General features: G+C 45.2%; 1 protein-coding gene across 2 annotated transcripts; it reads left to right on the forward strand.

Annotated features, from left to right (window-relative positions):
* The first annotated feature begins 126 nt into the window (after positions 1-126).
* LOC121543237 (band 4.1-like protein 4B) lies at positions 127-23,157 on the forward strand. 2 transcript variants are annotated; one of them, XM_045226012.1, is made up of 23 exons: positions 127-951; positions 3,368-3,472; positions 8,190-8,232; positions 8,689-8,767; positions 9,086-9,130; positions 9,872-9,924; positions 10,010-10,130; positions 11,588-11,675; positions 11,765-11,853; positions 11,955-12,024; positions 12,254-12,423; positions 13,200-13,312; positions 13,468-13,486; positions 15,210-15,243; positions 15,407-15,501; positions 18,952-19,106; positions 20,799-20,914; positions 21,010-21,120; positions 21,395-21,447; positions 21,526-21,678; positions 21,865-22,000; positions 22,151-22,284; positions 22,374-23,157. In XM_045226012.1, the coding sequence occupies exons 1-23, from the start codon at positions 697-699 to the stop codon at positions 22,435-22,437; spliced, it is 2,301 nt and encodes a 766-aa protein (XP_045081947.1). In that variant the 5' UTR covers positions 127-696; the 3' UTR covers positions 22,438-23,157. The 2 variants fall into 2 exon arrangements, with proteins under 2 accessions (XP_045081947.1, XP_041708924.2); XM_041852990.2 differs by having other exon boundaries at positions 21,395-21,678.
* Positions 23,158-24,688: the final 1,531 nt, after the last annotated feature.

Genomic DNA, 24,688 nt, shown 5'->3' on the forward strand with positions numbered 1-24,688 from the left:
TGGTTTGTCCTCCACTGCGCTAGCCGTGGTGTCGCCTGTGGCCGACAGGGAGCGCTGCTTCGCTGACAGCCTGGCCCCAGTAAAAAAAAAAGTTTGTTCTGCGTTGTGTTTTTACGCAGGCGCAAAGCATGCTGTTTGTCCAGTTTCTCTGGTTGACTTACCTGTGAGGTGGAGCAGTTTCGGTTCTTCGTGAGAGGATTAAATAATACCGACCACTGGTTTGAGTAAGCGCGTCCCGGGAGACTAACCACGGTATGTGAGACTATAGGGACGCCCGCTGCGGAGCACGAGAGCTGCTCGGGATTTCTCCGGGATTTCTCCAACATTTCAGAATCAGTGCAACAGCAGGTGCGCGAGCGGGGACGAAAGGCAGGCGGAGACGAAAGGGGGGTTGTGCTTCCGTGAGTGAGTTCACTATTGAAACCGAATAAATGATTGGAAAATTCAACTGGTTGCTTTGTTAATGCCGAATAGACAGGTCCTGCTCAATTATGCGGCTGGTGATCCCCACTGCTGCCGACCGTCAGTTTCAGGATTCAGCGGCAGCCTGAGGTCTCCGTGCCTGCAGTGAGGGACTCTTCGCCCCGGGGTGGTGGCAGTGGGACAAACGCCACACACATTGTTTCCCTGTAGTAAGCCTCCCCGTGGACACCGAACACGGTGCTCGCGCTGTGGGTAGAATTAACAATTGGAAAGATGATGGGCTTCCTACGCCGGACGTTCAGCCACCGCTCGCGCAGACGGTTTCAGACAGCGGACGAACCGGACGGGAAAGGAAGAGGGGGAACCGCGAACCCCGCGCTCCTCGCACACCAACAGCAGGTCGTCCACGCGCCCGCCGTGGTGACCGGGGGAGCGGCTGTGCACATCCCGGCGGCTGGGACCGCCAGGGATGCAATCACCTGCCGCGTGCTGCTGCTGGACGGGTCGGACGTTAACGTGGATATACCAGTGAGTGTGTGTGGTGTCTCCATATTATTTTCGGACAATTCTCTATCAGCAGAATAAAAACGTGGCTGTTATTCTATGGTTGTATGGCTTAGGTCATTCAGCACCATGGAGTTTTCACACCTGTCATTGTGTGTCCTGTGCAGTGAGAGGTAGGGCTACAGATGGTGTTGTGATCAGCCAATTCATCACATTACTTCCCCATTCTGACTGTTGGGAGGAAGCTGCTTACCTCAGAGAAACCTCCACATCCTCTCCCTCCTTCTCTCTCTGCCCATCTCTGTCCCCCCATCTCTGTCCCCCCCATCTCTGTCCCCCATCTCTGTCCCCCCCATCTCTGTCCCCCCATCTCTGTCCCCCCCATCTCTGTCCCCCCATCTCTCTCTCTCTCTCTCTCTCTCTCTCTCTCTCTCTCTCTCTCTCTCTCTCTCTCTCTCTCTCTCTCTCTCTCTCTCTCTCTCTCTCTCTCTCTCTCTCTCTCTCTCTCTCTCTCTCTCTCTCTCTCTCTCTCTCTCTCTCTCTCTCTCTCTCTCTCTCTGCCTCTCTCTCTCTCTCTCTCTCTCTCTCTGCCTCCTTCCCTCCATCCTCAGTTCTCTATCTCTGTTTGTCTCTCTGTCTCTGTCTCTGTGAGTGAGTGATCTGATTTATCTTGTGGTGCTGTGACAAGAGAGAGTGTGTGGGTCCAGGGGAGATGGAGATGATTAGTATGTAGGCATATGTGCATCATGTTGTCTTGTGAGCTTTTTTTATCTTAAAGGTCGAGTTTGTGCGTGTCTCATCGTCAATGAAGCCGTCTCGTGTCACTTTTTGAACACTTACAAGAAGTCAGACTGCTGAGGGAATCAATGGTCATGGATACAGAGATCCTATGACCTAATGTTCCTGGATAGACGCTAGTAGTTTATCATGATGATAATAAGTTGGATTTGTATTGGGCAAAAGATTCTGGCAAATACACAAAACATCAGAACATGAGCGCAATTCACTGCGTGTGAGAGGATGTAAATTGCTGCGCTCAATGTCTTGAAGTTAAATTAGTGCGCTGCAGGTGTGTGGAGCCAGGACATGGTGTAGTTAAGAAATATGCTTTATGAAGTTTGACTCTGGAGATAATTTCTTGCAGTGTGTGGAAAGCATCCTCTCTTCAGAAATAAACAGTACATTCAGTAATATCACATTAAATGTATTCCAAACAGTAGGCTATAACTTTGCCTTAGAGAATAAAGGCTTGTGTATGTAAGGACTATTTCCTTTGTTTCCTCTTATTAATACGAACTGGCTGGAGAAAATGCTAACGGATCACAGGACATCAGCTGACTGAAACCAGAGTCTATATAGAGCTCTGACAGGAACAAGCCTGAACATGACTGCTGAATCCTCCCTCAGGGATTCATCTACAGGTGTATTGAGTTGAAATTAATTCAATTAAACTTGTCTTCATCCAAAATCGACCCGCTAGTGCCTGCCCTCTAGGCATGGCTGTGAGAAGATGTTTAAGGGTGGGGGTGCTGACTTTTATTTGTGTGGGGGGGGCAGTGCTGCTGAGAATTCTTTCTCCCTGCACTGTTGATGGCTATTTTGGTCTGCTCATGTAGTAAGTAGTAATAAAGGCCCAGGGCACTACTTTTGTGGAAAAGAAATATTAGGTATTTGAAAACATTTTTTTCTTCTTATTTATCAGGGGTGCTGCAGCACCCTCAGGACCCCTACTTCGCATGGCTATGCCCCTAGGCGCTTTCAGCTAGCCACTACCCCCTAAACACTCCTAGATATGAGTGGATTTCATGGGTATTAGCGCTATGGTGATAACTTCACCTTTTCTACCTCCTTATAGGCTTGGTGGACTTTGTCCCATTTTACTTGCACTTGCTGTCTAATCCAGATCTGCACAAGAGCTTTGGAGATAATATCTAGGGGAAATGTCTGTCTGTCTGTCTAGGGAAAGTGCCTTGGGTATGGGGTTGATTTGGGAGTGTGTGTGTGTGTCTGTGCTGTGATTTGACAGGAGCTGAGGAGAGGAACAGGAAGACAATAGCTTTTTTTTGTGACCTCCCACTCCGTAACACCACACACACACACACACACACACAGAAATAGGCAGGTTCAGACTTGTTATCAGGGAACAAAGTACAAGGTTATCCTCTCTCTTTTAAAAACACACACTGTGAGGGGTGCAGCTTTTTAGTGGTTTAGGGCATTGCATCTTGGTGGGTGTTCAGCTCAAGGGCGGGTGTTTCAAAGACAAAGGCCTGAATTATGGATACTCCCCCAGGTTTTATCCCTCTGATTCTGCCCCAGATGCAGGCCCTAGAAATGACACACACACACTGTCATTCTGCTCCATATCCAGCATCAAGGTCTAGGCTATTTATTCTCCAGCCTCCCTATTGTGACTATAGTACACGTGTGTGTTTAACAGAAAAGGTCAAAGGGCCAGGAGCTGTTTGACCAGATCAGGTATCATCTGGACCTGGTGGAGGCTGACTACTTTGGACTGCAGTTCATGGACCCAGAACAAGTCTCGGTGAGTATACATAAAGCCTCTGAACACAAACACACACACCACAACCTGCCATTGCTGAGGGGTTTCCCTATGATGTAATGACAATAGTTAAATGAATCACAGTGTGGTGTTAAAATGATTGATCTGACTCTCCAGCTATCTGTCATATTCTCTCTCCATCATATTCTCTCTACATATCTCTGTCTCTGTCTGTCTTTCTCTACTTTTTTATATATATATGTGTATATATATGTATGTGTGTATATGTGTATATATATATATATATATATATATATACATATATATATATTGCTCAAAAAAATAAAGGGAACACTTAAACAACACAATGTAACTCCAAGTCAATCACACTTCTGTGAAATCAAACTGTCCACTTAGGAAGCAACACTGATTGACAATAAATTTCACATGCTGTTGTGCAAATGGAATAGACAACAGGTGGAAATTATAGGCAGTTAGCAAGACACCCCCAATAAAGGACTGGTTTTGCAGGTGGTGACCACAGACCACCTCAGTTCCTATGCTTCCTGGCTGATGTTTTGGTCACTTTTGAATGCTGGCGGTACTTTCACTCTAGTGGTAGTATGAGACAGAGTCTACAACCCACACAAGTGGCTCAGGTAGTGCAGCTCATCCAGGATGGCACATCAATGCGAGCTGTGGCAAGAAGGTGTGCTGTGTCTGTCAGCGTAGTGTCCAGAGCATGGAGGCGCTACCAGGAGACAGGCCAGTACATCAGGAGACGTGGAGGAGGCCATAGGAGGGCAACAACCCAGCAGCAGGACTGCTGCCTCCGCCTTTGTGCAAGGAGGAGCACTGCCAGAGCCCTGCAAAATGACCTCCAGCAGGCCACAAATGTGCATGTGTCTGCTCAAACGGTCAGAAACAGACTCCATGAGGGTGGTATGAGGGCCCGACGTCCACAGGTGGGGGTTGTGCTTACAGCCCAACACCGTGCAGGACGTTTGGCATTTGCCAGAGAACACCAAGATTGGCAAATTCGCCACTGGCGCCCTGTGCTCTTCACAGATGAAAGCAGGTTCACACTGAGCACGTGACAGAGTCTGGAAACGCAGTGGAGAACGTTCTGCTGCCTGCAACATCCTCCAGCATGACCGGTTTGGCGGTGGGTCAGTCATGGTGTGGGGTGTCATTTCTTTGGGGGGCCGCACAGCCCTCCATGTGCTTGCCAGAGGTAGCCTGACTGCCATTAGGTACCGAGATGAGATCCTCAGACCCCTTGTTAGACCATATGCTGGTGCGGTTGGCCCTGGGTTCCTCCTAATGCAAGACAATACTAGACCTCATGTGGCTGGAGTGTGTCAGCAGTTACTGCAAGAGGAAGGCATTGATGCTATGGACTGGCCCGCCCGTTCCCCAGACCTGAATCCAATTGAGCACATCTGGGACATCATGTCTCGCTCCATCCACCAACGCCACGTTGCACCACAGACTGTCCAGGAGTTGGCGGATGCTTTAGTCCAGGTCTGGGAGGAGATCCCTCAGGAGACCATCCGCCACCTCATCAGGAGCATGCCCAGGCGTTGTAGGGAGGTCATACAGGCACGTGGAGGCCACACACACACTACATTTACATTTACATTTACGTCATTTAGCAGACGCTCTTATCCAGAGCGAACTACTGAGCCTCATTTTGACTTGTTTTAAGGACATTACATCAAAGTTGGATCAGCCTGTAGTGTGGTTTTCCACTTTAATTTTGAGGGTGACTCCAAATCCAGACCTCCATGGGTTGATAAATTTGATTTCCATTGATAATTTTTGTGTGATTTTGTTGTCAGCACATTCAACTATGTAAAGAAAAAAGTATTTAATAAGATTATTTCATCCATTCAGATCTAGGATGTGTTATTTTAGTGTTCCCTTTATTTTTTTGAGCAGTATGTATATATATATATATATATATATATATATATATATATATATATATATATATACACAGTGAGGGGGGAAAAAAGTATTTGATCCCCTGCTGATTTTGTACGTTTTCCCACTGACAAAGACATGATCAGTCTATAATTTTAATGGTAGGTTTATTTGAACAGTGAGAGACAGAATAACAACAACAAAATCCAGAAAGATGCATGTAAAAAATGTTATAAATTTATTTGCATTTTAATGAGGGAAATAAGTATTTGACCCCTCTGCAAAACATGACTTAGTACTTGGTGGCAAAACCCTTGTTGGCAATTTTTACATTTTTTACATTTTAGTCATTTAGCAGACGCTCTTATCCAGAGCGACTTACAGTTAGTGAGTGCATACATTATTATCTTTTTATTTTTTTCATACTGGCCCCCCGTGGGAATCGAACCCACAACCCTGGCGTTGCAAACGCCATGCTCTACCAACTGAGCTACATCCCTGCCGGCCATTCCCTCCCCTGAACGACGCTGGGCCAATTGTGCGCCGCCCCATGAGTCTCCCGGTCACGGCCGGCTACGACAGAGCCTGGATTCGAACCAGGATCTCTAGTGGCACAGCTAGCACTGCGATGCAGTGCCTTAGACCCCTGCGCCACTCGGGAGACTACATGATTCCACTTGGTTACTACATTATTGATTTCTTCACTATTATTCTACAATGTAGAAAGTAGTCAAATTATAGAAAAACCCTGGAATGAGTAGGTGTGTCCAAACTTTTGACTGGTACTGTAGATTAGGTCCTAATTAATTTATGTAACTCAGTAAAATCTTTAAAATTGTTGCATGTTGCGTTGATATTTTTGGTTCAGTGTATATATATGTAAATAAATAAATAATAAATATATATATATATAATTATTTATTTTCATGACGGTCAGACGTTTCTTGTAGTTGGCCACCAGGTTTGCACACATCTCAGGAGGGATTTTGTTCCACTCCTCTTTGCAGATCTTCTCCAAGTCATTAAGGTTTCGAGGCTGACGTTTGGCAACTCGAACCTTCAGCTCCCTCCACAGATTTTCTATGGGATTAAGGTCTGGAGACTGGCTAGGCCACTCCAGGACCTTAATGTGCTTCTTCTTGAGCCACTCCTTTGTTGCCTTGGCCGTGTGTTTTGGGTCATTGTCATGCTGGAATACCCATCCACTACCCATTTTCAATGCCCTGGCTGAGGGAAGGAGGTTCTCACCCAAGATTTGACGGTACATGGCCCCGTCCATCGTCTCTTTGATGCGGTGAAGTTGTCCTGTCCCCTTAGCAGAAAAACACCCCCAAAGCGTAATGTTTCCACCTCCATGTTTGACGGTGGGGATGGTGTTCTTGGGGTCATAGGCAGCATTCCTCCTCCAAACACGGCGAGTTGAGTTGATGCCAAAGAGCTTGATTTTGATCTCATCTGACCACAACACTTTCACCCAGTTCTCCTCTGAATCATTCAGATGTTCATTGGCAATCTTCAGGCGGCCCTGTATATGTGCTTTCTTGAGCAGGGTGACCTTGCGTGCGCTGCAGGATTTCAGTCCTTCACGGCGTAGTGTGTTACCAATTGTTTTCTTGGTGACTATGGTCCCAGCTGCCTTGAGATCATTGACAAGATCCTCCCGTGTAGTTCTGGGCTGATTCCTCACCGTTCTCATGATCATTGCAACTCCACGAGGTGAGATCTTGCATGGAGCCCCAGGCCGAGGGAGATTGACAGTTCTTTTGTGTTTCTTCCATTTGCGAATAATCGCACCAACTGTTGTCACCTTCTCACCAAGCTGCTTGGCGATGGTCTTGTAGCCCATTCCAGCCTTGTGTAGGTCTACAATCTTGTCCCTGACATCCTTGGAGAGCTCTTTGGTCTTGGCCATGGTGGAGAGTTTGGAATCTGATTGATTGCTTCTGTGGACAGGTGTCTTTTATACAGGTAACAAACTGAGATTAGGAGCACTCCCTTTAAGAGTGGGCTCCTAACCTCAGCTCGTTACCTGTATAAAAGACACCTGGGAGCCAGAAATCTTTCTGATTGAGAGGGGGTCAAATACTTATTTCCCTCATTTAAAATGCAAATCAATTTATAATTCTCTCAATGTTCAAATAAACCTACCATTAAAATTATAGACTGATCATGTCTTTGTCAGTGGGCAAATGTACAAAATCAGCAGGGGATCAAATACTTTTTTCCCTCACTGTATGTATGTATGTGTGTCTTTTTTAAATTGATTTTCCCTTACCATCCCTCCTCTAATTGGAGTAAACTAATGGACAACAACACTTAGGCTTCTACTTCCAGCTTATACATACTATATACATTTTACGGACACAATGTATTTTACAATAGTCATCTTTTGTTTGTTTTTAATCCCATCCTTCAGCTACCCTCCACCTCCCATCTATCTCTGAAAACCATCCAGTTTTGATATCTGTTTGCCATATATTTTTCAACTGTGCTGTGATGTTTTACAAAAGGTCTGAACCTTTCTATTCTCATAGTTTCTACAGATTGTAAATTAAAGAAAATGTTTTTCTAAAAGTAATACTATATTATTGATCGATTGACTATGACTTTTCAAATCACCCAGCAGTGCTATCTGCAGAGTTAGCTCCAGGTAAATATTGCAATTCTTCAGCCATTTCCGGACCTGTGACCAAAAACAAGCTACATATGGACAGTACCAAAACAAATTATCTAATGATTCTGTCTCTTCACAGCAAAATCTGCAGAGCTGGGATGGTTGTATCCCCCATATGTATAACATTCTATTGATTCTCTACTTCTTTGTGTCTCTCAGCACTGGCTGGATGTGTCCAAGCCCATAAAGAAACAGATCAGAGGTGAGTCCATTCACTCCCACTATCTAATATTCTTAGTGTGTGTGGTGTATAGTTAATAACAAGTGAAAGCCAGATACTTTTGCCAGACTGTTGGCAGTGTCCTCTACTTAATGTGTGTACTGTATACACTGGGTTTGTGTGCAGTGTTTGTATGGTGTGTGTATGTAGCTAAGTGGGGGGGCAGGAGGCTCATTACCAGCTGTTGACATGGTGATTAGGGAGTGTTGCAGGGTGATGCCCATGTTTACCTTGTCTGGAAACGCCCCTCTCGGAGAGAGAGAAGGTGCACACGTTTTGCAACCAGGGCTGCCTGGTTCTTACCCGAGTTTGCAGAATTGTTTAAGTGCCTGGTGTCCCCAGAATTATTTATATATATATATTATGTTTTTTACAATATGTGGTAGAATAGTAGATTGGCATGTCTATATCTTCCCTCCCCCTCTCTGTCTGTTTCAGATGGTCCTCCATACAGACTGTTCTTCAGGGTGAAGTTCTACTCCTCAGAGCCCAATAACCTGCATGAGGAGTTCACCAGGTAACACCACACCTGGCTGCCTACACACACACACGCTCTCACACTCATATACACACTCTCTAGCACACATGAATACACACACACAATCACACACACAGTTTCTCGTTCACACAAACTCACCCCCTCCTGGGTGTAGTGTAGAGGTGTAAAGGGGCAGCGTAGCTAATTACTTTGGTCTAGTGGGGAAGAGACTAATGAAGGCAAAATGGACTGAGACCTCTTCAGAGAGAGACAGTCTGTGTGCCTGTCTGTCAGTCAGTGTGAAAGAGGGAAAGATTGAGTGGTTTTATTCTCTCACTCCTTTTGTCTGTGTTCCAGGTACCTGTTTGTGCTGCAGCTTCGACAAGACATTCTGTCCGGCAAGTAAGCAGCTCCTAACACCCCCGACACACTAAACCTCACACACTTTCTACACTTTCTTCTCTCTCTCTCTCTCTCTCTCTCTCTCTCTCTCTCTCTCTCTCTCTCTCTCTCTCTCTCTCTCTCTCTCTCTCTCTCTCTCTCTCTCTCTCTCTCTCTCTCTCTCTCTCTCTCTCTCTCTCTCTCTCTCTCTCTCTCTCTCTCTCTCTCTCTCTCTCTCTCTCTCTCTCTCTCTCTCTCTCTCTCTCTCTCTCTCTCTCTCTCTCTCTCTCTCTCTCTCTCTCTCTCTCTCTCTCTCTCTCTCTCTCTCTCTCTCTCTCTCTCTCTCTCTCTCTCTCTCTCTCTCTCTCTCTCTCTCTCTCTCTCTCTCTCTCTCTCTCTCTCTCTCTCTCTCTCTCTCTCTCTCTCTCTCTCTCTCTCTCTCTCTCTCTCTCTCTCTCTCTCTCTCTCTCTCTCTCTCTCTCTCTCTCTCTCTCTCTCTCTCTCTCTCTCTCTCTCTCTCTCTCTCTCTCTCTCTCTCTCTCTCTCTCTCTCTCTCTCTCTCTCTCTTTCCCCCCATCTGGGTCATGTCTCCTGTGTGTAGCTCTATAATAAAGTACAGGATCAGAGGGCTGCTAATTTGAAGAAAAGGACCTCTCCTCCCCAACACACATATATATTTATATCACACACACACAAATACTCTTGAAAGTAAGGCTACATATGGTGTGATCTCTGCTCTTTAACCTTCCTCTCTCCCTGCAGGTTGAAATGTCCATATGATGTATCAGTAGAACTGGGGGCCTACTGCTTACAGAGTAGGTGATGATTTACACACTACGGTATCTCTTCAATCAGTGTTTAGGTTTCTTTTACACCTGATTATAACGCGTGTGTGTGTAGGTGAGCTGGGGGACTGTGACCCTCTAGAGCATTCTCCTGAGCTGGTGTCAGAGTTCCGCTTCACACCCAAACAGAGTGAGACCATGGAGGCAGACATTTTTAACAAGTGGGTGGACCTAAGGTGAGTTAAAACGCCATCAAACAGGACATCTTCACTGGTTTCTGTCTGAACAGACTGTAGGTGCATCTGGATAAGAACACAGGACAGGTGATAGCCACATGGGCTGTCTGATTCTTTAACATCAGATAGAGGAGAGCAGGTGATCACTCTGGTGTTCTCTAGTGCTGTATCAAACCTATGTAGCTCACCACTTCCCTCTCTCTCTCTCTGGTCCTCTCTCTCTCTCTCTGGTCCTCTCTCTCTCTCTCTGGTCCTCTCTCTCTCTCTCTGGTCCTCTCTCTCTGGTCTCTCTCTCTCTCTCTGGTCCTCTCTCTCTCTCTCTGGTCCTCTCTCTCTCTCTCTGGTCTCTCTCTCTCTCTCTCTGGTCCTCTCTCTCTCTCTCTCTGGTCCTCTCTCTCTCTCTCTCTGGTCCTCTCTCTCTCTCTCTCTGGTCCTCTCTCTCTCTCTCTCTGGTCCTCTCTCTCTCTCTCTCTGGTCCTCTCTCTCTCTCTCTGGTCCTCTCTCTCTCTCTGGTCCTCTCTCTCTCTCTCTCTCTCTCTCTCTCTCTCTCTCTCTCTCTCTCTCTCTCTCTCTCTCTCTCTCTCTCTCTCTCTCTCTCTCTCTCTCTCTCTCTCTCTGGTCCTCTCTCTCTCTCTCTCTCTCTCTCTCTCTCTCTCTCTCTCTCTGGTCCTCTCTCTCTCTCTCTCTCTCTCTCTCTCTCTCTCTCTCTGGTCCTCTCTCTCTCTCTCTCTCTCTCTGGTCCTCTCTCTCTCTCTCTGGTCCTCTCTCTCTCTCTCTGGTCCTCTCTCTGGTCCTCTCTCTCTCTCTCTCTCTCTCTCTGGTCCTCTCTCTCTCTCTCTCTCTCTCTCTGGTCCTCTCTCTCTCTCTCTCTCTCTCTGGTCCTCTCTCTCTCTCTCTCTCTCTCTCTCTCTCTCTCTGGTCCTCTCTCTCTCTCTCTCTCTCTCTCTCTCTCTGGTCCTCTCTCTCTCTCTCTCTCTCTCTCTGGTCCTCTCTCTCTCTCTCTCTCTCTCTCTCTCTCTCTGGTCCTCTCTCTCTCTCTCTCTGGTCCTCTCTCTCTCTGGTCCTCTCTCTCTCTCCCTCTGGTCCTCTCTCCCTCTGTTCCTCTCTGTCTGTGAGACGGATTAAGGGATTAGTCCCTGGAGCATCTTGATTGAATCCAGGCAGTATTTAACCCCGCTAGTGTTTGATCGCTCCAATCTCAGATTAGATTACACACACACAGATTACACACACATACGCTGGGGCTCACTGAGCTGACATGACACCAGTGAAAGCGAGAAACCGAAGAGAAACCCTACTGAGTTTCGCTCTCTCTCTATTTGCCAGATAAACCCCTAGGCCCTAATCTGTTGTGTACATCTGAACTGGATCACTGCAAGAAATATGGAGGACATTCCACCTACAGGGCAGGATATGTGTGTGTTAGAGGCCGAGCACATGTTTGTGTGTTTCCCCAGGGGTAAGGATCCATCCCAGGCAGAGACCAGCTTCCTCAACAAGTGTAAATGGCTGGAGCTGTACGGAGTGGACATGCACTTTGTCAAGGTTGGTGTGTGTGTGGTGTTTTTGAAGGGAGTTGTGCTGGTGGTCGTAGAGTAGCATTATGAGCGTGTGACTGTGTGTGTTGTCCTCAGGGAAGGGACGGAGGAGAGTACGCTCTGGGTCTCACTCCCACTGGCATCCTGGTGTTTGAGGGCTCCGCCAAGATAGGCCTGTTTTTCTGGTAAACACACAGTCTTTGACATAAACACTCCAAAACACACTGATATATTCTTGAAAACAGCTGCATAGTCTCTGACAATGTCAACTGTGTGTGTTTTCCAGGCCCAAGATCACCCGCCTGGACTTCAAGAAGAGTCGACTCACTCTAGTGGTGACGGAGGATGATGATCAGGTGAGCAATACACACACGGTGACAAATAGCCCTGGCCATGACCCCACTCTCTGAAGGTGTCTCATATATGCAAAAAACACATTTCCATTTCACACCATCATACATTTACAGGCTACACACTTGTGCATGAACACCCCCTATTTGACCTTTTGACTTGACGACAAAGATGATTTCATACATGGTTTTTGTCGGAGTGGTGGTTGATTGTGATTGGCTGTTGTGTGTTTAGGGGCGGGAGCAGGAGCACACCTTTGTGTTCCAGTTGGACAGTTCGAAGACATGTAAACACCTGTGGAAATGTGCCGTGGAGAGCCACGCCTTCTTCCGGCTGCGTCAGCCCACTGCTGGGAATGCCTCCCGCAGTGACTTCACACGCCTCGGATCACGCTTCAGGTTCAGGTGGGTGGGGCTTGCACCAACAGAGTCTGCGTCCAAAATGGCACCCTATTCCCTATAGAGTACACCAGGTTTGACCAGAGCTCTATGGTGCACTATATGGTGAATAGAGTGCCATTTTGGATGCACTCAGAACTAGGTAGGGTTCTGGTCAAAGGTAGTGCACTAAATTAAGACTAGTGCGCCATCCAAAATGCAAGTTCTGTCTCTATGGTTACTTGATGAAAGCTATGGTTACAGGGATCTTTCCCTATGGTTACAGGGAGCTGTCGCCACGCCGTTTGTTTACAAACTGAAATGACCTTCAGATGCACACACTATTACACGCATATATCCCCATCATACAGGGACGCAGTATGTTGAGTCATGTAAATGTTCTGTACATCCTAACATGCCAAATACAGACGCCAGCTACAGTTAGTCTTCGTTAAAGGGAAACTTCGAGATTTTGGCTATGAAGCCCTTATCTACTACCCCAGAGTCAGATGAACTCATGGATACCATTTTTATGTATCTGCGTCCAGTATGAAGGAAGTTAGCGGTAGTTTCGTGAGCCAATGCTAACTGGCGTTAGCGCAATGATCGGAAGTCTATGATATCTACTAGCATGCTAGCAGTTACCATAGACGTCCAGTCATTGCGCTAATGCTAGTTAGCAATTACGCTAATGCTAATTAGCAGCTTCCTTTAAACTGCATGCAGAGACATAAAACTGGTATCAATGAGTTCATCTGACTCACTGTCAAAATCCTTTAAAGTGTTCTCTCTCTCCTTCTCAGTGGAAAGACTGAGTACCAGGCGACTCACGGAGGGAGGCTGAGGAGGGCCAGTACGTTTGAGAGACGACCCAGCAAGAGATACCCCTCCCGCACTCACTCACTGGGGGGCAAGGGTTGGTATATTCCCCCCAGTACACCCTATAGCCTATACCCTACAGCTCCCAGTTACCCCATACAGTAAAACATCCATACAGGCAGTTTCCCATGTGAATTCTCCTGTGCTTGATTCACTGACCTGATTAACCTGTCTCTCGCTCTCTCTCTACAGCCAAACCACTACACCTCAGGTGGGTCCCTGAGAGCACAGGACAACCAAGCATGTACAGTGCCTTCAGAAAGTATTCACACCCCTTGACTTTTTCCACATTTTGTTGTTACAAAGTGGGATTAAAATTGATTTAATTGTCATTTTTTGTGAACGATCTACATAATACTCTGTCAAAATGTGAACGCTTAAAAATAAATGAATGTGTGTGTATGTATGTGTGTGTGTGTATATATATATATATATATATACATACATACACACACACACACACATTCATTTATTTTTAAACACTAATATATCTTGATTAGATAAGGATTCAACCACCTGAGTCAATACATGATAGAATCACCTTTGGCAGCGATTACAGCTGAGTCTTTCTGGTTAAGTCTAAGAGCTTTCCACACATGGATTGTGCAACATTTGCTCATTATTCTTTTCAACATTCTTCAAGCTCTGTCAAATTGGTTGTTGATCATTGCTAGACAACCATTTTCAGGTCTTGACATAGATTTTCAAGCAGATTTAAGTCAAAGCTGTAACTCGGCCACTCAGGAACATTCACGGTCTTCTTGGTAAGCAACTCCAGTGTAGATTTGGCCATGTGTTTTAGGTTATTGTCCTGCTGAAAGGTGCATTTGTCTCCCAGTGTCTGGTGGAAAGCAGACTGAGCCAGGTTTTCCTCTAGGATTTTTCCATTACGTTTCTTTTTTTATCCTGAAAAACTCCCCAGTCCTTAACGATTACAAGCATACCCATAACATGATGCAGCCCCCATTATCCTTGAAAATATGGAGAGTGGTATTTGGTTATGTGTTGCATATTTGATTTGCCCCAAACATAACACTTTGTATTCAGGACAAAAAGTGAATTGCTTTGCTACATTCTTTGCAATATTACTTTAGTGCCTTGTTGCAAACAGGGTGCATGTTTTGGAATATTTTTATTCTGTACCGGCTTCCTTCTTTTCACGCTGTCAGTTAGGTTAGTATTGTGGAGTAACTTCAATGTTGTTGATCCATCCTCAGTTTTCTCCTATCACAGCCATTAAACTCTGTAACTGTTTTAAAGTCACAATTGGTCTCATGGTAAAATCCCTTAGCGGTTTCCTTCCTCGGCGGCAACTGAGTTGGGAAGAACAGCTGTATCGTTGTAGTGACTGGGCGTGTTGATACACCATCCAAAGTGTAATTAATAACTTCACTATGCTCGAAGGGATATTCAATGTCTGCTTTCCAAAAGGTGCCCTTTGCGAGGCATTGGAAAACCTCCCTGGTCTTTGGTTGAATCTGTTAGAAATGTACTGCTCGACTGAGGGAACTTACAGATAATTTTATGTGTGAGGTACAGAGATGAGGTAGTCAGTCAAATCACGTTAAACACTTATTGCACACTGAGTTGGTCCATGAAAATTAGGTGACTTGTTAAACACATTTTTACTCCTGAACGTTAGGCTTGCCATAACAAAGGGGTGGAATACTTATTGACTCAAGACATTTCAGCTTTTCATTTGTAAAAATGAATTCCACTATTTTAATAAATTTTCTAATTCAGGCTGTAGCACAACAAAATGTGGAAAAGGGGTGTGAATACTTTCTGAAGGCACTGTATGTTGTGTTAATGAGCAGTATGTGAATGAGCATGATGCACATTGTTGTAAAATGTATGTAAATTGAAGATATGTTTCTGTTAATGATCTGTATGTAAATGTGGTCTTATTAAGCAGTTTTGTTGTTCTGTTTCAGCGCCCACACCAGCCCCGAACCTAGTCTACACCCAGTAAGACACACACACACACACACACAATGGTTCCTCATGGATATGAAGGTTAAAAAATAAAATGTCAATGGATACCTTTGACTGATTACCATGGCAATGCATCTGCAATATTCAACTAAATATTATTTTCTCACTGTCTTTGCCTCCATCTCTCTCTCTTCAGTACCAGTGTAACATCCCTATAGCCCATGAGCCTTGGCACCCAGCCCTCACACCCCCCATCTACCTACAACGCTCAGGACACACATCCCCGCACAGGTGAGACAGACACACAGACACACAGACAGACACACAGGGAAGGCCAGTTGGCGTCTTAATGGCATATAGTGAAAATCCCCCTAGCCCCCAGAGTTCTCTCTCATTTCAGAGGTGCTGTCTTTCTCTCTGCCTGGTGGGCTCTACTCCCTTTATCTTTTTTAAATGTCTTTCATTTCACATCACTGTTACATCATTCATGTGTTGCGTCATTCAGACCGGCTGTGTGTGTGTGTATGCTCACCGTGTGTGTGTCATGTTCCATGTCCAGAGCGCCTGCCGCAGTAGCAGTGAGTCCAGAGCCCAGTCATCAGTCAGTACCAGAGAGGACCAGCGGGTCTTTCCCAGGATCCATCAGTGTGGTGTACAGAGACAAGGTCATGACTGCACTCTGACCCCTACATCATAACCTCTACAGCTCTGCCCCAGGACCCTGTCCCAAACCCACCACTAAATCCAAACTCTAACACATACACACATGCATAGGAGAGAACTGGAATACAGAAGACTGAGGGAGACCGATAAACACTCTGGTTGTGGACTCATGGACCAAAATACATGGCCCTCATCATCACCACCATCATCATTACACACCAGCCTTGTCTACCATGTGTCTTCTCCATCAGATCCCCACCACCATGCTGGGGAGGGAGAAAGAGCCTGTAATAACAAAGAGAGCGAGAGACTTTAAACACAGAGACCATAGAGAGATCTCTCTCCTAGTGGATTGGACCATGATGTTTAATGGTTCATGTTCAGTGCCGTGTTAGTTCATGTGATTGTTGTTGATACTTCAGTGTCTAAATGCTACAAAGTCCTCAAATTTAACTGGGTAAGATTGAAATTCCTTTTATGCTATACAAAACAATCGTACCGTTACTTTATTTTCCTGCCCAGTTAGCGGGTAGATTTGCTTTTAGATAAATCCTTTCAGAGCAAGCCAAATAATTTCATGTTATTGCAAAGTTATCCTAGATCAGGATTCATTGTTTGAATGTAAGATGTAAAGCATTTGAGTGTGTGTGCAGTGTGTGAAGTAGTCTGTGTCATCATATGCTGCTGGAACTAGGGATTACATGGTTCTACATTACATCTGTAGGTGAATATAGCTACTTTGGAAATCTCAGATGAATGATTAAGGAAAATGTGCTTGTTAAATTCTTATCAGTGATTATATACAGTGGGGAAAAAAAGTATTGTCAACCACCAATTGTGCAAGTTCTCCCACTTAAATAGATGAGAGAGGCCTGTAATCTTCATCATAGGTACACGTCAACTATGACAGACAAAATTAGAAGAAGAAAAAATCCAGAAAATCACATTGTAGGATTTTTAATGAATTGATTTGCAAATTATGGTGGAAAATAAGTATTTGGTCAATAACAAAAGTTTCTCAATACTTTGTTATATACCCTTTGTTGGCAATGACACAGGTCAAACGTTTTCTGTAAGTCTTCACAAGGTTTTCACACACTGTTGCTGGTATTTTGGCCCATTCCTCCATGCAGATCTCCTCTAGAGCAGTGATGTTTTGGGGCTGTCGCTGGGCAACACAGACTTTCAACTCCCTCCAAAGATTTTCTATGGGGTTGAGATCTGGAGACTGGCTAGGCCACTCCAGGACCTTGAAATGCTTCTTACGAAGCCACTCCTTCGTTGCCCGGGCGGTGTGTTTGGGATCATTGTCATGCTGAAAGACCCAGCCACGTTTCATCTTCAATGCCCTTGCTGATGGAAGGAGGTTTTCACTCAAAATCTCACGATACATGGCCCCATTCATTCTTTCCTTTACACGGATCAGTCGTCCTGGTCCCTTTGCAGAAAAAACAGCCCCAAAGCATGATGTTTCCATCCCCATGCTTCACAGTAGGTATGGTGTTCTTTGGATGCAACTCAGCATTCTTTGTCCTCCAAACACGACGAGTTGAGTTTTTACCAAAAAGTTATATTTTAGTTTCATCTGACCATATGACATTCTCCCAATCCTCTTCTGGATCATCCAAATGCACTCTAGCAAACTTCAGACGGGCCTGGACATGTACTGGCTTAAGCAGGGGGACACGTCTTGCACTGCAGGATTTGAGTTCCTGGCGGCGTAGTGTGTTACTGATGGTAGGCTTTGTTACTTTGGTCCCAGCTCTCTGCAGGTCATTCACTAGGTCCCCCCGTGTGGTTCTGGGATTTTTGCTCACCGTTCTTGTGATCATTTTGACCCCACGGGGTGAGATCTTGCGTGGAGCCCCAGATCGAGGGAGATTATCAGTGGTCTTGTATGTCTTCCATTTCCTAATAATTGCTCCCACAGTTGATTTCTTCAAACCAACCTGCTTACCTATTGCAGATTCAGTCTTCCCAGCCTGGTGCAGGTCTACAATTTTGTTTCTGGTGTCCTTTGACAGCTCTTTGGTCTTGGCCATAGTGGAGTTTGGAGTGTGACTGTGAGGTTGTGGACAGGTGTATTTTATACTGATAACAAGTTCAAACAGGTGCCATTAATACAGGTAACGAGTGGAGGACAGAGGAGCCTCTTAAAGAAGAAGTTACAGGTCTGTGAGAGCCAGAAATCTTGCTTGTTTGTAGGTGACCAAATACTTATTTTCCACCATAATTTGCAAATAAATTCATAAAAAATCCTACAATGTGATTTTCTGGAGAAAAAAAATCTCAATTTGTCTGTCATAGTTGACGTGTACCTATGATGAAAATTACAGGCCTCTCTCATCCTTTTAAGTGGGAGAACTTGCACAATTGGTGGCTGACTAAATACTTTTTTTCCCCACTGTACATTACAATAGGATGTCATGTTATGGAAACCTTGCCTTGAATTTATCGCTGCATATCTACCTTTGTTCTTCGGAGACATGAATGTTATGTGTGTGAGAGGTTCTGACTCAGCTTAATCAATAGAATGGCACTGATAGCCTTGTTGTTTACCTCAATGCTGATTGTGTTTACATCCTGGTCATGCTCAACATTCCTTCCTGTTGCCTTAAAATTACTCCTATCACAACCAGCCTTGGTTGCTATAGCTGCAGCCTTGTTGAATAAACGCACTGCTTAAACTCTTTCACTTAAGTTTAATAATGTACATGTGTACACACACACACACACACAATGAATGACTGTGTTAAAATGATGTGCCATACACACACAATACCGCACACAGACTACTAAAGCACAGGCGGCTGGTTGTACCTTAATTGGGGAGGACGGGTTCATAGTAATGGCTGGAATGGAATGGTATCAAAGGTGCTGTCCATGTGTTTGATGCCATTCCATTCAATCCATTCCAGGCATTATGATATGTCCTCCCCTCAGCAGCCTGTGTACCAAAGAGAGGTTTAAAAACTCTTGTTAATGTGTGGTAATGGAGATGAACCAGGGTGCTGTCTGAGGTTCTGGTTCTGGGTTTCTGGACTGTGTGTTTGAGTGTGTGTGATGTGCTGTCCCCAGTTTCCCTCTGAGTGGTCCTGTCCTGGGAGGGGAGCAGCAGTTCAGTGTTGAGGAGAATGAGACGCCTTACTCTGGAAGCATGCACCATCGCCACCGCAGACACACACACTACGACAACAGCCAGGAGACTTACTGTCACACACACAGCAAGAACAGTGAGTATACACACACAGGTATACACACCACGGCAGCCAGGTTATACAGTGCCCTCCACTATTATTGGCACCCCTGTTTAAGATGTGGTCGAGGACTTCCAAAAATTCTCCTTTTTTTTTAAACAACATAGAACCCAAATGCAAAAAAAGAGAAAAATCCAACCTTTTATTTAAGTACATTACTTTGGTGGTAAAAAAAAAAAAACACACATTTAGAAGAAAAAATAACTTGAAATCATGTGTCCCACAATTATTGGCACCCCTTACAATTCCGCTGAACATTTTAATTGATTTTTTTTTAAATATATTTTTCTGTAGTTGCTAAAGTTGGTCAGGGTATCTAGGAACTTTTAATTAGTAATTCATGACTTCCTGTTTCCCTGGGGTATAAATATGACGTGACACAGAGGCCTAATTCTCTTACCCATTTGTCAACATGGCAAAGACAAGAGAACACACCATTCAAGTAAGGCAGATTTGTGTCGACCTTCATAAGTCAGGCAATGGCTACAAGAAAATAACCACTCGCCTTAACTTGCCCGTATCTACAGTCAGAGGAATCATTAAGAAGTTTAAAACAACTGGAACAGTGACAAACAAGGCTGGAAGAGGTCCCAAGTTTATCTTGCCACAACGCACAGTGAGGAGGATGGTAAGAGAAGTAAAAAAGTCCTAAGCTCACTGTCACAGAATTGCATCAAAGAGTGGCATCTTGGGGTCACAAAGTCTCCAAAACAACCATCAGACGCTCTCTACATGCCAACAAGCTGTTTGGGAGGCATGCAAGGAAAAAGCCTTTTCTCACTAACACTCACAAACGTAAACGTCTGGAGTTTGCTAAGCGGCACAGGGACTTCAACTGGGATCGTGTGCTTTGGTCAGATGAGACTAAGATTGAGCTTTTTGGCAACAAACACTCTAAGTGGGTCTGGCGTAAAACAAAAGATGAGTATGCGAAAAGCACCTCATGCCCACCGTGAAGTATGGTGGAGGATCTGTGATGCTGTGGGCCTGTTTCTCTTCCAAAGGCCCTGGGAACCTTGTTAGGGTGCATGGCATTATGAACGCTTTGAACTACCAGGACATTTTAAATAAAAACCTGATGGCCTCTGCCAGAAAGCTGAAGATGGGTCGTCATTGGGTCTTTCAGCAGGATAATGATCCAAAACATGTGGCAAAATCTACACAAAAATGGTTCAGCAGTCACAAACTCAAGGTCCTCCCATGGCCATCTCAGTCCCCAGACCTCAACCCAATCGAAAACCTGTGGGGCGAGCTAAAGAGGAGAGTGCATAAGAGAGGACCCAGGACACTGGATGATCTAGAAAGATTGTGCAAAGAAGAATGGTCAAAGATCCCTCTCTCTGTGTTCTCCAATCTTGTGAAATGTTATAGGAGGAGATTAAGTGCTGTCTTGTTGGCAAAAGGGGGTTGTACAAAGTATTAACATCAGGGGTGCCAATAATTGTGGGACACATGATTTCAAGTTTTTTTTTTTCTAAATGTGTGATTTTTTTTTTTCTTCACCAAAGTAATGTACTTAAATAAAAGGTTGGATTTTTCTCTTTTTTGCATTTGGGTTCTATGTTGTTAAAAAAAAAGGAGAATTTTTGGAAGTCCTCGACCACATCTTAAACAGGGGTGCCAATAATTGTGGAGGGCACTGTATGTTAACACTGTGTGTGTGTGTAGAACACAGAGCCCCTCCCTGTCCTGTAGATGAGTTGGAGCTCTGTCTGCTCAACCCCCTGGAGACAGACAGCAACACCTCTCCCTGGCCTTCACTTCATGTCAACGTGGACAACAAGGTACAGTAACACACCAGGTGACACATTTTAGCAGTTATTTTAGTACACATTTGGACTCCATTTTTCTCTCTCTCTCTCTCTCTCTCATCTCTCAGGCGGAAGAGAAGCAGTTGTCTGAGAAGTCTCTCCACCCCTCCTCTCCCCGCAGCCCTCCAGACCATCTCAAGTGTAACATCCTCAAAGCTCAGATGGAGGCTCTCTATAGAGTGAGTACTGATCCCTAGTGAGTGATGGAGGAGCTCTATAGAGTGAGTACTGACCCCTAGTGAGTGATGGAGGAGCTCTATAGAGTGAGTACTGACCCCTAGTGAGTGTGTGTTTGCAGTAGCCGTGTAAAAGCTAACATCCTCTCTCATCCTCCTGTCCTCTTCTCTGTCATCCTTCTGTCTTCTCCTCTGTCATCCTCCTGTCCTCTCCTGTCATCCTCCTGTCCTCTCCTCTGTCATCCTCCTGTCATCCTCCTCTCCTCTCCTGATGAAGGATGCTCCACTGACGCCCAGAGGGAAAACCTCTAGTCAGGAGATCAACGACAGGCCAGTATTACCAGTGATACAGTACTCCTCCCAGTGTGTGTGTTTGATGGTAGATAATGGTATGTGTGTGTGTCTCAGGTATCAGAGCTCCAGTCAGGACTCTAGAGACTCTGCCACGTCCAGTCTGACCACAGAGAAATTGTCCCTCCGCCCCGACCACAACTCAACCACAGACCGACCCGCCAAGTCTAACCCCAACCGCAGGAAAAGACTGGTCAGGCAGTTCAGCTTGTAAGTAGGGCAGGGTTTTCACAACCTGCTCTGGGATTCCATACGATGCTCACATCTGTGTCCTGTACTCCAAGTACTGTCATAGCCTAGCCACTATACAGAAAAACCTATGATGTTAGTTATTCAGTACTCATGTGATACATTTAGAATGTTGTGGCTGAACACTGTCCTGTAATTGGTCCTCAGTAACCATGAGGACGAGGATAATCTCCCAGAGGCCCTTGCAGCGATCTCGTCCCGGAGCACTGGGAAGTCTGGATCTAACAACTCACTGGACAACCAGACACAACCCTCCATATACCCCCAGGAACCACACACACAGGTTACCATCCCCCAGAGCACTCAGCATCACACGCACACACTTTTCATGGCAGTGCATTTGTCCATCTGGATCAGAGCCATGACATTTCTAAGCAAATACCAGGATAATAGTGGATTGTGAACTAAACTGTTTTGTGTGTGTGTGTTGCAGATGGACATGCCGATACTGGAGCTGAGGAGTCCATGCTGTGAGCGTTCCCTCTCCCCCTCTCCCCACCTCTCCCCTTCCTACTACCACACCTCTATCCCTCACCTGGTACCCTACCTCGCCTCACACACCGACAGGTAACACACACTCAGGTTACAGACACACTAACACCTAACACACACACAAATCCCAGTCATGTAACATTCCTGTGTGTGTCTGTGTTTAGCGGGGAGGAGATGAGGTTGGGCAGAGAGAAGATTCTCAGGGCTCTTCTGATGACGGAGCTCTGAGTCCCCTGACCCCTGTGTCATCATGGATGTCTCATGGACCCGGTCTGAGATGACCTTCAGGAGTCCCACCTCCACTGGCCGCACTCAGCATTTAGACATTTACATAATGCAGTCAACCTTTCTATATTTGCATAAAAACGACTTTGCTTAAGTGTTATTTTACAAGGAACATGTTTTATGTATACCCACACTACAGACCCTGAAATAACATTAACACATGCTCAGAGAGAATCAAATAACCAGGCAGACAGACAGACAGGCGGGCAGAGGGACAGGTGACGATGAAAGATGAATGGTAAAGTAGTAAGGTTACTGCTGGGAATCCTACACACTTGTCATGACTTATTGTATTGTCAAGTTGACCCGCTCTAATTAAACTGCTACATGCTAGTAACTGTTCCCAGGCGAAAATCTGCAGAGCTGCAGTCCCATTCCTGTCCTGTAGATAGAGACACACCCACACAGACTGCAGCTTGGATCAGTTGTAGTTTCCCCTAACCACTACCTGGATAAGGCCTTTTTTACATCCTCCTTATAGTTGTTAGAATTTTTGCGATTAAACTGATCCTAGGCCTGTGGTTACGTGGAACTAACTGGAGAGTTTGGGTCAGAGCTCAGGTTACAGCTCTGCCATGTTTCTGTGCAGTTCCTTATTGCTGTTATTGTCTATGTTCTATACCCCTGTGTTTAACCCTAATAAAGAAAACATGGTTACTTTTACTCCTGCTCTGTCTGGTCTCTGCTAGGAAGTGTGTGTGTGTGTGTGTGGGGGGGTTCCTGTCGGTGTGTGAGTGTCAGGTAAATCAAGAGAAACTGGTGCATAAACAGGATCAGGTAGGGTGTTGTGGAGTGAGTGAGGGAGAATGTGGGTGGGGTTGTAGTGTTACACAATGCTAGTTATGCACTAACAAGGTCCTACTGCTTCTTGTTTACTCTTTTCCTCTACCCTCATCCCCCCTCTCTCTCCCTCCATTCTTTACTGCTAGAAAATACCATCTTGTGGTATAATGTCTCTAATGTTTCAGGATGACAATAGTACTGTGAGAGAAGGTGTGTGAGGGACTGAGAGTCAGTGCACTGTGACAGGGAGTTCTCAGTGTTCCTCCTCCAGCCACATTCTGTCAACAGCGGCCCCACCTTAGCAGTATGAGAGGTGTGGGAGTGCGTGAACGCACCAAATCACAAACCCACTTATCATAGGTTCTTCACTCCAATTTGATCACTTGATCGTTGTAATGAATAATGAATTCACAGACGGTGCGTGTGATTTGTAATCAATGAGTTTCCCAGACAGGCTTGTTTCACATGTTCTATTTATTAGTGTCAGTGTGGTCACAGGAGAGTTCCCTGGACAGCCAGGGACCCACAGTCACAGCAGACATCATCAACATATTAAATTATTAACGTATTACATCTTCATCATCATTGGCCATGTATAGCTCTGTCTAATCTGGCCTACATGGGAGTAAAACACACTGGGTGAGTTTCAATAGTCTAAAGTGGGCTCATCTCCTTGACTCCTCTCCTTAGTCTGCACTGATCTGAAAACTCATGATAGATGAGAACAATATGTCCTTTTACGTCAGTGTAGTAGACTGTTGAGATGCAGCCATGCAGGCACAGTGACATGACAGTAAGGCATCTGAGATAGCACAGTGGTAAATCTCCATCACAGTGACATTACAGTAAGGCATCTGAGATAGCACAGTGGTAAATCTCCATCACAGTGACATTACAGTAAGGCATCTGAGATAGCACAGTGGTAAATCTCCATCACAGTGCGAGACTGAGCAGGGCTGAGTGTGTTGATTAGGGATAGGAGTTGGGACCGAGCTGGGTTAGGCAATAGACAGTGTTGGAAAAAGTACTAAATTGTCATACTTGAGTAACAGTGAAGATACCTTAATGGAAAATGACTTAAGTAAAAGTATCTGGTTTTAAATGTACTTAAGTACAGTGGTGGAAAAAGTACTCAGTTGTCATAAAAAAGTAAATGCTATACATCAAATTCCTTATATTCCAAACCAGACGACATGATTGAATTGTTTTTTTAATTTATGGACAGACGGGCACACTTCAACGCTCAGACATCATTTATAAACGCAATATTTGTGTTTAGTGAGTCCGACAGATCAGAGGCAGTAGGGATTACAATGCATTATATTGATAGGTGCGTGAATTGGACCATATTGCTGTCCTGCCTGAGCATTTGAAATGTAACGAGTACTTTTGGGTGTCGGAAAAAGTTTGG

Source organism: Coregonus clupeaformis, chromosome 17 (genome assembly GCF_020615455.1).
Source record: "Coregonus clupeaformis isolate EN_2021a chromosome 17, ASM2061545v1, whole genome shotgun sequence".
Classification (NCBI taxonomy): Eukaryota; Metazoa; Chordata; class Actinopteri; order Salmoniformes; family Salmonidae; genus Coregonus; species Coregonus clupeaformis.